At 54.2% G+C, this 12,307-nt stretch overlaps 1 protein-coding gene across 1 annotated transcript; it reads left to right on the forward strand.

Annotated features, from left to right (window-relative positions):
• Positions 1 to 2,649: 2,649 nt before the first annotated feature.
• On the forward strand, positions 2,650 to 8,418 carry LOC119248190 (apolipoprotein L2-like). The gene is made up of 4 exons (XM_037515167.1): positions 2,650 to 2,680; positions 4,461 to 4,587; positions 6,882 to 6,938; positions 7,572 to 8,418. The coding sequence occupies exons 1-4, from the start codon at positions 2,650 to 2,652 to the stop codon at positions 8,416 to 8,418; spliced, it is 1,062 nt and encodes a 353-aa protein (XP_037371064.1).
• The last annotated feature ends 3,889 nt before the right edge of the window (positions 8,419 to 12,307 follow it).

Raw genomic sequence — 12,307 nt, forward strand, 5'->3', positions numbered from 1 at the left:
TGTTAACGTAGAGGGTGTGCAGGCGTGGGGCACGCGGGCCTGACCGTGGACACCTGAGCATGGGCGTGTGCGCATGTGCAAGTGTGCACACCTGAGCCTGGAGGTCGGGCTATGAGGGTGGCGTCACGCAGAGCCGGCTGCGGGGTCAGGGCGCGGTCACGGGAGGGGGCCGGAGGAAGGGCACAGATTCCCAGGGGCTCGCACTGCCGTCTCCCTGCTGGCTTCTCTCCCGGTACCATTAGAACCTGTGAAAATCATGCCAAAGCCTCCAAAATTCTCTTCAGAATCACTAGAACTGACGGTGAACCTACCCGGCCTGGCGATGGCCACAAAACAGCAGCAGTTCCCAAGCAACTCCCCCATCAGCCCTGAACACAAGAGGGAAGGATGGATCCACTGCGTGAATCCCAAGCCCACCCGGCCAGTCTCCCTCTGGTTGGCGTATTCAGCTGGAAACGAGATGCTCGATGGGCCCCTGGTGCCCGGAGGAGAATCTCAGGATGTCGCTGAGGGGCTGTCGGGAGCAGCAGGAAGGACCATCTCTCTCCAGGCCCTGATGTCCTTGACCTTGGCCCTGCCCAACAGCAGCCTCTGCTCAGCCTCTACTCAGAACATTGATGGGGGGGGCTGCACCCTCTCAACTCCACCCATGCCCCCCTCCGGGGCCTGAGGACGCAGAGCCCACTGGGTGCCAGTTCCTTGTCAGTTCAGACTCAGGACTGCAAGCAAAGCAATAGCAACAAGTAAAACAAAGACAAAGAAAACCAAATTCAAACAACCCTCCTGGCTACTTCAAGAATAGAGACATTGGAATAATCCAAAATACTCCAGAATGGATTCCCTGGAGGACTCAGCTCCACAGCCTTCTAGGCCCCAGGCTCTTCGTTTTGGGGATTTCCCAGGGAGACTTTCTGATTCGGGGCACCTGAGAGCCTCTATCCCTGGCCAGGTAGAGCTGAGCCGAGCAGGGTGGCCCCAAACTCAGAGCCAGCAGGGACCTCGTCCATCCCTGTGGGCCAGGGAGGGGCTGGCTGGCCACACCCTGCACAGGCACCTCCTTAGGGAGGAGCCCCCGTGTGCTGGGCCAGCCCCGCAGAAATGGGTGCAAGTGAACAGGGGGGCCGGGGAGTAACATAACAGCACCCCTACCAAGGAGTGACAGCCCCTCCTACCCCTGTCCTCCTGTGCCTGGTCGGTTCCCACCCCGGGAGCAGTGGACAGGGAGGCTCCCAGGGGTTCTGTCTCTGGGCGCTGGTGAAGGGCCGTGGAAGGAGAGAAGAGCCTCGGACACCCCAGCCAGGGTTCACTGGGGACTCAACGCTGAGGACTCTGCACCCCCCCCACCCCCCCTAATCTGGTTTCCTGGTGAGCACAAGAGGAAGCAGAGGGATGGGGGAGGCTTTCAGGAAACCCTACTCAGGCCCACACACGACAGCGGGCACAGCTGCAGCTGCTCACCTGCGGGCGGCGTTGGGGCCCAAGGAAGAACACTGGGCCCGGCCGCTCGCGGTGCAGCTGCCCAGCCAGGCCCTGGTCGGAGCGGAGGAGCCTGCGCTGCCAGCTCAGGACCAGAGTCCTCCCGGCCTCAGGGCTGTCCCTGGGCTCCCGGTCTGCGGGGAGTGGAGCCGCGCTGGCCACAGCTTGTCCTTCCTGCCCTTCCCCGTCCTGTGAGGGGCCTGTGCTCCCCCAGCAGCGGCAGCACGCCCCGTGTGCCGAGCTCCAGGGTCAGGGGCTGTGCAATGCCGGTGACATGGAGGGGTCAAGGGCCTCAGGGGAGCAGGAGGGGTGGGGATGTGGGGGGTCCACAGAATTGTTTGGGCAGTTCTCCCCAAGCCCGAGGGAGGCTGCGATGTGGCATCTAGGGTTGCTCCTTTAATGGCGTCAGCAGGGAGGGCCTGGGGGTGGGGGGGGGGCTGTGGGCCGAGGCAGTTTCTGTTTCCTCTCACTGCACGGGAGGGAAACCGCAGTCCAGAGAGGCAGGTGCTGGGCCCACGATCCTCACCCAGCCCCGGCAGCCCCGGGTGGGGGTCCAGGATTTTAACAGCCCCCTCCCCCACCCAGTGCCTTTAATGTAGAGAAGGAGCGGGTTGATCAAACGCATTTGTGGGTCACAGGAGCTACGTGGTCTCCCAACATGGTTCCGGGGTCAGGGAGACTTGGGTTCAGCCCGATCGGGCAGCCCTGTGGCAACCTGGGCTCACAGTCGCTTGGGAACAGGAACTTCCTACTCATTGGCTCCACTTTGATGGAGGCAGGTCGCCCCTCCCGTGTATGTGCCCGTCAGTGGGGACCCGGGGGCTCACATCATAGACACCCCTCAGCATTAGCTGTTAGCCGTGAGCACAGCTGCCTGCCATCTCAGATACTTCCAGATGCTTCCCTCCCACCTTTTTCTGGGTTTGCTGTGACTTCTCTGTCACTCTTAGGCAGCCTTGTCGGGGTGTCCCCTGGTACCTGGAAGGCAGGGCCCTGACTTGGGGCTCTGCGAGGGTTGAGTAACCAGACATCCGCCCCCTCACCCTGTTTTTGCCACAGCCGCTGGCTTGCACCAAGAATACAGCTTTGTTTTTTTAAGAGTGAAACAAAACTCCTTGAGCCCAGAGGCCGACCGCCGAGCCGTGAGGAACTCTGCCATCCGCTGCCCGCGCCATGAACCCAGAAGGCTCCGAGCTTCTCCCAGGTAGCAGCTTCCTCCTTTCTGGCTGGCTCCTGCTTGAGAATTGTGGGGTCTCCAGCGAGGTCCCCTCTAGATCAGGAAGAAGACTAATGAGCCACTGCAGGCCAAGCAGGCCAGGGGAGCCCCACCCCGGGTCTGTGGGGGCAACTCCCCTTGGCCCCTCCTCTGGGTGCCTTGGCAACCTGCTCCTCCCACCCTCCCCCCAACACCTTCCATGACCCAGAAGTGAGGCCAGGACAAGCACAGGAGCAGTGGGGAGGAGGGGGACAGGGGGCCGGGATGGGGCAAGCAGGTTAGAGCAGGTACACCAGCAAGGCTGGGCGCTTCTCCTGCCCTCTGGCACCATCCTCACCGCTGCCCCTGGGGAATTACCAAGGAGACCACTCTGACCTCTCTGCCAGGTTCAGAGGTCACTCAACTGGACCCCAGTCTGGCCTTTGCCCCCCTTTGCACTGTGTTACCTGGGTCACCTTACCTAACTCACCTGTCCCTGGAAAGCAGTTCTCCGTGTTCTTAGGAGACTCAGACTTGAGCTATGGATACAATCGTGGCCTGGGCCAGGGCCCGCCCCGCATGGTGTCACCTAGGTGTTGCTCCTGGCCCTCTGCCTGGAATCCGTTAGCCCCGGGGAAATGCCCATCTCGCAGAGCCCATCTGCAGCCCCCCAAGCCCCAGATTCCCCCCACCCCTGTCTTTGTTCGGGCACTTACTCTATTTGGAATATAAGTGATATAGAGTAGCCCCGATTTTGAACGGGCTGCCTGGCTGTGGGTCCTCACCCGCGCGCTTACAAGGGACTTATGAATACTCCACTGCAGGCACACACAAAGGTTAATAAAAGGTTTATTTACAAGGGAAAAAAGAAATAAGGAAAATGTACAACTCAGGGAGAAAATAGGGAAATAAAGTCTTTTATGCATCCTACCCGATCCGCCGACCTGGAAACCCAAAGTCACTCTCAGAGCTGGCCGGACGCTGCGAGCTGGCGGAGAGCCAAAATGGGGGGGACCCCTCCAAAGCCCATGTGTCTGGCTTTATACCAACCTGGCTGCTTAACCCCACCCTCAGGTCCCAGCCACCTTCCCTTTGGTGGTGATGGGATTTGTCTTTCCCAATGTCTTGATGGCTTTGGTCTGGAGTGGGGGTGGGGTCCACAAAGCCTGTATGGAATTAGCTTTAGGACATCCTTTCCCCCTAACATAAGCACCTGCTCCCATCCTGGGGCAGGGACTCCTTGTGTTGAACTCAGAAACCCCTTTAGACGCTGGCTCTCAGCCCATCCCCCTCCACATTGACCGCCATCAGGCAACACACAGAAGAGGGGCCCTGGGTTTTCTCTGTCTAAGCCCTGGTTTCCGGTCTCCCTTTAGCAGCTGGCTTGCTTCTTATGTGCTTCTTAAATGCTCTCTTCCCAACCTGTCACTGCATTGCCCAGGCTACCAAATCAGACCCACCCCAGGGCTCACATGGGAGAGCAATTGTGCTGAGTCATGCTGCAGAGCAGTGGGAGGGGGAGCAGAAGCCAGGAGCTTCCTAGCAGGCAGGCTCCTTGACAATAGAGGGGTGGGGGGACGCATGAGGACAACCCCCCTAGGAAGGAAGATGGTGTCTTTTTTACTAGGTGACCAGCTGGGTGCAAAGGTACCAGTGGGGAGCCATGTCCCCTGAGACCAGCCTGGGGGAGAGGAGATGCAGGTGATTCTGAGGCTCAGAGCTCAGGGTTCTGCACCCCACCCACCCCTGCCCAGGCAGAAACCCAACCTTCCTTGTTCTCCCCCGCTAGAGCGCAGCAGCTTGCTGAAGGAAGTCCTGGAGTATGTCCTGTGCACAGTGAGCAGGGAGGACCTGCTAGTCCTGCTGACTGACCCTCAGGCCTGGGCGACATTTGTGGCTAAGGCTGATTTCTCCAGGTAACCTCCAGGGGGTGCCCCGGAATGTCACCCAGATGTCCTTCTCTGGGTTAGTTTGCTCCTGGCAGGCACACCTCCTCCAGGCAGTACCCTGTGGTCGGTGTTGAGGATGCCCCTTCTACACTGTCTGCAAGGAATGTGTTGTTCATGTCATTTGCTGGGTTGAGAAGAGATGAGGTGTGGGGGAGGGACTTGGGAGTTGTGTATCCTCAGCCTGTGGCTTCCCCATCCTCTTCCTTAGTTTTAATCTGTTCAATGTTTTTGTGAGGAAAAACAGATAATGAAGTGCTCAGACTGGTCACTGACACACAGGAGATGCTCAATTAAATTAGCATTTTACAAAGTTGCTGAGAAGAGACAGGAGCCAAAGGTCTTTTGCTGCTGACGTGAACCAAGCAGGATTTCCGTGTGGGACAAGTCAGATACCACCTGAAACAGTCATTTTGTTTTGTTGTGGTTTCTGGCTAGAACCTCTTATGCCTACTAAGGAATCTTACAAACTCTACCTTCAGGTCCATGAGGAGGATGCCGTGGCACCTCATCTATCCCTCTTCAGATCTGGGTTCTGGACTTGAGCCTTGGATCTCAGATGGGACATCTGTCCAATGGGAATACCAGTCAGCTGATGGGATTGTGGAGCAGGCCTTAGAGTGGGCTAAGGTGGGGAACTAAATGCAGTCATCCCAACCAATGTTTCTCTTCCCCCTAATTTGATATTCTCAATGCTGGGCATCAAGGGCCCTAGGAGATTATCCTCCATTCACTACCTGGAGGTCTGGACTGTCCTGCTCTGGTCTATGTAGAAAAACTCATGACCCACATGATGGCTGGTTGCCTTAGTGATTACTTCCAACATCGGCATGAGTGGGTGCCACTTTTGGGTAACTAAAGGATGCTAAGGGGACTCCTCCATTCCTGCTAGACAGAGAAGTGCTTCCCCCACCAGCATGCAGGTACAAACCTTGTCAGGTTTTGCAACATGTGCTGCTGGTTCTTAACATTCCCTGAGTCCTTAAAAGGTTCCATAAAGTCCCCCTTACAAGATGTGCATGCATGTGAAGCTCTCAGCACGGAAGAGGTGAGTTTGGCTGATGAACTGAGAGTTCAGGGGTGGTGTCAGATCAGAGCTGGAAATGGGCAGACTGAGGGGAACCAGGTGAGCAGCACACCTCCTGCTTCCCAGTCCAAATGGCTTCAATGCACCCAGTTCCCTCAGTGGGAACGAGCCATGGGCATCAGGCTTGGAGGAGAGAAAAGAAGAAGGAAAATAATCATAGGGTTTCTTCCAGCTCTGCATTTCTGGGATTTTATAATTCTAATGCCCAGGTGAGTCAATTTTCCAAATCTGGGGGCAGAAGCCCCAAGAACTCCCTTACTTTTCATGTCAGCTGCAAAAGGGGTGTCCTCGAAATCCCTTTTGTGTTTGAGAATTCCCTAGATGATGCACAGAACTCACTGGAAGTTGTTATGCGCACTTGCAGTTTACTACAGAGAGAAGATATAGGCTAAAATCAGCAGAGGGTGAACTCATAGTCTGGGAGGCTTGCAGCTGTGACACTTCCATTGTCCTCAGGAAACTTTGCTGTCCTGGACTCAGTGTGTGACAGGAGGATGGTGCATTGCCACCCAGGGGAGTTTGGCCTTTTAAAGGAAAAAAATTTCTGACACTGTTGAAATGATACAGAAGCAGCGTGTTTCCAGTCCATTGCACTAGAGGAGAGAGATTGGTTTGAAAACAGCAAAGACAGGTACAATAGTCAGTGAGTGAGTGAGTGAGGAGGGCGGATGGGTAGAAATTGACCAGAAGAGAGGATGAGAGCAGGAGGATTCACGTTCCACTGACCCAGCAGGACCATTGCTCAGACAGTGGCTCCACTAGAGGTCAGGGACTTGTCCACCAAAGGTGGGGGATGTGAACTTGCTCTGATATCAAGGGTGACGGGATATCAAGAGTGGGGAGATTCTGCTAAATACACATAGCAGGACTCTGGCTAAGACAGGGTAATACAAGTGAGGAGGGGCAGGACACAAGAAGCCAAAGTCAAGGCCTTGTTAGGAGAGGGGCTCAGAGTCACTGAATTCTTCTCACTTGAGAGGTCCTTCACCCCAAGCCTCCGTGTACACAGCTTGATGGGGGTTTGATCACCTGCTGCCCACATGACTGGCCTGTAGCCTCCAGTCCCGGGTGGGAATGGGTATCACATCACCCCCAAGAACACCCCCACACCCCAGCATTTCTTGTACTGTGAGCCTGGCAGTGGCCATGACCCAAGTGAACTCACCCTGTCACTCAGGACATTCTACGGCTTGGTGATCACGCTCAGCAGCCAGGCACATCAGGCAGCTCTGTGGTAAGCTAATTCCTCCCTGCACACTGTGATTCTCTAAATGAGTCTTTCTGCTCCAATTTACCCTGTTGTCCAGAGTTCTCACTCTACACACACGTGCTGTGGTGGCAAGGCTGACCTGCCTGCGAGTAGAAAGGCCTTCATCAAATACCTACTACTAAAGAGCTTTTTTTTTTTTTTTAATTTTTGAAAGAGTTGGGTATATTATAAAAGGGAAGGGCAGGAAAGGATGCTTGCACAGAGACAGGAGGACTGAGAGCTGCCCCTGAAGGGGTGAAAGGGACTGGCTTGCTAAAATAGAGGCCTGCATAGACACAAGGGCAGCCTTGGGAGGAGCCTGCTCTGCTGCTTTGCAAAGGGAAAAGGCTGGCGAAGAGAAACAGCTGCATGGTCCCAGGTGGGCATGAGAAGGAGCATCTTCACATGACTTTCCTTTCTTCAGTCTCGGTCTGAATACATACTAGGAGCATCAATAATGTACGGACCATATTTGTTCATAGAAAAATCCTTCACTCTTACAACATTTCTTCTATTTGATTTATAGTGAAAGCACTGATTTGTGCAGGATAGGCCTTGTTGTGCCCACTTTGCAGATGAGCAATCCCTTTCTCTGTGTCACTGGCCTCACTGTTACAGGGAGGAGGCAGTTGCGCTGCGGGAAGAGCTGAGCCAGTTGAGTGATGAAGACATGCGCCAAAAAGAGCAGGAGGGCAGGGAGAAGCTTTTGCAAGTCTTCCCTCACATGAAGGTGAAGCTTGAGGAGCACATAGCTCAGCTCCTCCAGCTTGCAGACAAAGCTGGCAAGATACACAGAGACTGTACCATCTCCAATGTGGTGAGCAACTCCACGGGCATTGTGTCCGGCATCCTGACCATCCTGGGGCTGTCACTGACACCCGTGACCGCAGGGGCCAGCCTGGTCTTGTGTGCAACTGGGATGGGGCTGGGGATAGCCACCACTCTGACCAAGGTGTCCACGAGCATTGTGGAACAGTGGCGCATGTTATCATTAAAATCTAAAGCCCAACCCATGGCATCAGATCAAAAAAACAAAGGGGAGTTGCCGGAGCAGATTGCAAATAAGGACATACCCAAAATTTTTTCTCTAGTAGAGAATATTATCAACGGTCTGGAAGACATTGAGAAGTGCAAAAATCTCAACAATTTCACCAAAATTAAACAGGCAGTAGCTGGCCTCCTGTCCAGTAAACGTATGTCAGCCCAAGGCTCCAGGCCCCTCAACATAATCCTTGAAGCCACTCCTCAGGCCTTGGGCAAAGCAGCCCGAGTCATGGGTATTTTCTCCACAGTCTTCTTCCTGGGGGTAGATGTGTTCTTCCTTGTTAAAGACTCAAAGCACTTGCACGAGGGGGCCAAGCTAGAGTCGGCTGAGACGCTGAGGCAGCAGGCCCGGGACCTGGAGAGGATGCTGGAGATGCTCGGCCAGATCCACAGGAGTCTGCGGCAGGACCCGGCCCCGTGACTTCCGCAGTGCAGGGAGCAGGGACATGTGGGACTGGAGAGGAGGGCGCTCGGGAGAGGGACGAAAGGGGGGCAGAGGGGATGGGCTTGGGTGGAAGGAGTTGGACATTTCTGTACTGACTGCCTGGGGTGCGGCGGAACTGGGAGCCTGGGAGCGGGGGGAGACTGCATTTTGGAGTGGACACGGCACGGGGGCACGATATAGAGGAAGCTGAAGATTATCAGTAAAATTGGAGGCACTTGAGAAGCGACAGCGCCTGCTCCGGTGAGTCTCCCGTTGGGTCACTGACCCAGCAAGAATGACGTCTTCCCCCTGCGGTCTCCAGGCCGCCCTCCCGCATGGACGCCCCTTTGCTTTCAAGGGCTTTGTCTTACTCAGGGGTTCTGGTCCCCCCCCCCATACATCTGTGTACTTCTTTTATTTTTATGCAATTATTTTTGGAAATGCAGATGTACTTTTTAAATTTTAACAGAAATTACCAAATTACACTTTGATCAAGACCATGTTAAAGTGGCCAAACCCCCCCACCACCACATCCTTACCAATATTGTCTTTTAAATTCTGCCAATTTGATGCATAAGAATACTACTTCCTGCTTGTGAGTTGAGCATCTTTTCACTGATCTGTTGGTTTTACATCCCCTGCTGGGAACGGCCTATCATACCATTTGCCTGTCTTATACTGGGGTGTTCTCCACATGCTAGAGATGGATCCATGTAATATATTTAGCACGAGAGATGTGAATGCTGTTTTCCAGTCTGTTGCTTGCTTTTAATTTTTATTTATGACATCTTTTACCGTACAGAAGTTTCCACATTTCTGCAGTCAGATGGCTCGTCTTACTCAGGAAGCCATCCTCTCCTACAAGTATAATCAGATTTTTTTTAACATTTTCTTTGAATTCCTTTGTACTCTCATTTTTTAATTAAAATGTTTGTAATTTGGTAATTGCTTTTGTATATGTAAGGAAAATGTTACTCAGGGATTCTTGATGGTGGTGGTGATGGTGATTGCGTGGGAAATGGAGTGACTCAGGTCTTTTTCACCTCCTGCCGGAGGACCCATCCATGAAACTTCTGCAGTGCAGGGTCTTCCACAGAGCAGCCTCCACAGCTACCACCCGTGGTCTCGAACCCTCCTGGGATGCCTCTCCGCGGGGAGCAGTGTGGGCCTGGGGCATGCGTGCCTGTGATTGTGGACACCTGCGCTGAGAGCACGGGGCATGCGAATAAATAAGCACAAACACCTGGGCCAAGGAGCAGGGGGCCAAAGGGGCTCCTCAGCTCTGGTATTCTCAGCAGCAGCATCACTCTGGGGCTGGGGACTCAGTTGCCACTTCCTTGCCTGGCCTGCCTGTGTGCCTGGTGCCCTGCTTCAGCCTTAAGGGGCTGTAAAATCACCAAAGTCTCCAAAATCCTCTTTTGTCCGCCCAGATCAACCATGAACCCATCCGGCCCAGGACGGAGGCGAAACAGTGATGATGGTCTCGGTGGTGACAGCAGAGGGGGTGCAGAGTTTGACAATTTCTTTTGTCCTTGAGACCAGGGAGCACCAAGACCTTGAGGCTGCAGTGAAATCCCAGATGCTGTGCTGGAGCTCAGGTCATTTGAAACAAAAAAACAGCACAATTGAAGCCAGAAATCATCACAGGGCAAGGAACTTGCAACGCCTGAAACCAGCCTGTGTGACTCAAACCTTACAACTATGGGAGTTGCTTTCTCCTCAGTTGAGGGGGGCAGGTGCGGGACGAGATAGTTCAGATCTGTCTGGTTCCCCCACTGTGTCTTATAGACTGCTGGAATAAACACGGCCTGTGCTCCGCTGGGCTGAGTGACCGGTGTGCTCCCGGCCCGCAAGGACCGGGGACCAAAAAGGTGGCTGAGACCTGAAGCACTTGTTTGCAGGTGTGAGAGAGGCCAGTGAGGCATGGAGGCCAGAGAGACAGTGAGACAGCAGCATCCTCGTCCGGCTTCCCTCTGTGTCATGTGGACCCTGCCAGAGCTGCCAAGAGAGTCTCCTGTTCGCTGTTCTCTTCCCACCCTCCTCCACGCCGGCCATGTTGACCCTTCAAAATATAGACCTTCTCACGTCCCTGCTCGGACTATCCCCAGCTGCCCAGTACTCTCAGGACCAAGCCCAGAGACTCGGGGCAGCCTCAGAGGCCTGTGTCTCCTGAAGAGGAAGTGGAAACAAGGCTTACTCACACAGGGTTTATCATGGAAGGGTCTAGAGGGTAGGACTGGGGGCAGGGAAGGAGGCAAATTTGACACAAGGACATATTCGTGACTTGGCCACCATGGAGGCCCAAAGGTCGACATCTTTGGTTGGAGAGGGCAGCTCCAATTTCAGTCAGCAACATCACTAAAACATCCAGGAAGGCAGGTGAGGTGCTTCCAAGTCATTAATGCCTGGTCTCGCTCACATTTTGCTGAACTTTCTGCCAGATCCTCTGCCCTCAGACAGAAACGGTGGCTGTGGAACACTCTAGGGTGTTCCTGATGAGCAGCACGGGGTGTTTCCCAGGCCACTCTGCCCGGGGGGAGTGCTGTCCTCAACCAGAGTCTTCGTTGTTTCCTGGGGAAAAGATTCTGGATGGAAGGCAAGGATGTTAAAAAGATTAGAGCTGAGCCTGGTGACAGGTATGTGGAGAAGAGGTAGGTGGACAGAGCTGTCAACATGAGACCCAAGCAGGAAAGCCTCCTGTCTAGCGGGGATGCTCAGAGAAGGTCTCCACTCTCAGAAACCAGCAGTCCCCTGGGGCTGCATGTTACCCCTTCCATGGGCACCCATAGACCCCAAAGCGGGCTCTGTGACAGCGTGGCTACGTGTGTCCACGCAACCGGACCCCACCTCATCCAGGCTGACTTGGGACCAAAGCACCCTCAGTCCCAGAGGTGAGCGCCCAAGACTGGAAAGAACTGTTCTGTGGGCATCTCAGCTCCCCGGCAGCTGGAGAACATTCTTGAGATGTTGGGCGCTGCCCGGTCCCATGGGCCATGCTCTGAATCCACACCCAGGGCTTAGCACATGTTCTCCCATCACCATGTTTTATGAATTTAAGGGAATTATGATGTTAAGATGAAGGTGAAAGCACTCGTAATTGCACAGCAACATTCAAAAATGGTGTTTTCAATGCGTGTGACCCGCTGTCTGACGCCTTTAGTGGCGAAGAGGGGAAACCTCCCTCTGGGCAAGCAAGCCAAGTGGGGTCACGGAATTAGCCATATCCGATCACTCGCACTCTTTGATGTGGAGATGACAAAGAGGTCATCGGGCTGGATGTCCTAGCTGGTCTTCATTCTCCAGAGAAACTTGCATGGTTGCTCCATGGGAGGACGAGGAGCGGAGCTATAGAATTCAAGGGATCCTCTAGGATTCCTTCCTGGACCACCGTGACAAGCAGCAGCATTAATAGAAAGTTTCAGCAATGACAGAGGCAGGAATAGCAGGTTCCACAGGAGGGGATTTTGCCTGTAGGTCAGAGGAACAGTGCATGGAACAGCCAGTTAAAGGCTTGTGTCGGTGACAGCGAAGAATGGTCAGTGGTGGTTTGGGCCTTCGCTGTACCTCTTTGCTTCCCAACAATGCGTGTGGTATCTGTGCACGCATTGGGACAGGAGCCCAATGGGGAAGGAAGCACTGGCAGCAGGCTGAGGTCCTCCACTCCATGACTGCAAGTTGCAGTGGGAGGAGATGTTGCGTGTTGTCTCCATCTGGGGAAAGGATGAGGGGCCTTGCTGTTTAATATGGGATCACCACATCCATAATGGGTTAAAAAGAGACAATTTTGTTTGTCTGAGAAGGTTGCACATGTATCTGTGTCATGGCCGAGAGGTTCCCTCTATATAGCAGCACAAAGTCAGGGGTTTCTTGAATCAGTCCCCCCACT

Source organism: Talpa occidentalis, unplaced genomic scaffold (genome assembly GCF_014898055.3).
Source record: "Talpa occidentalis isolate TD23 unplaced genomic scaffold, MPIMG_talOcc4v2.1 talOcc4.16, whole genome shotgun sequence".
Classification (NCBI taxonomy): domain Eukaryota; kingdom Metazoa; phylum Chordata; class Mammalia; order Eulipotyphla; family Talpidae; genus Talpa; species Talpa occidentalis.

Coding starts and splice junctions, on each gene's coding strand:
- LOC119248190 (XM_037515167.1), top strand. CDS start 2,650: ATGAACCCAGAAGGCTCCGAGCTTCTCCCAG. Junction 2,681..4,460: donor AGGCTCCGAGCTTCTCCCAG/GTAGCAGCTTCC, acceptor CTCCCCCGCTAG/AGCGCAGCAGCTTGCTGAAG. Junction 6,939..7,571: donor GCACATCAGGCAGCTCTGTG/GTAAGCTAATTC, acceptor TCACTGTTACAG/GGAGGAGGCAGTTGCGCTGC.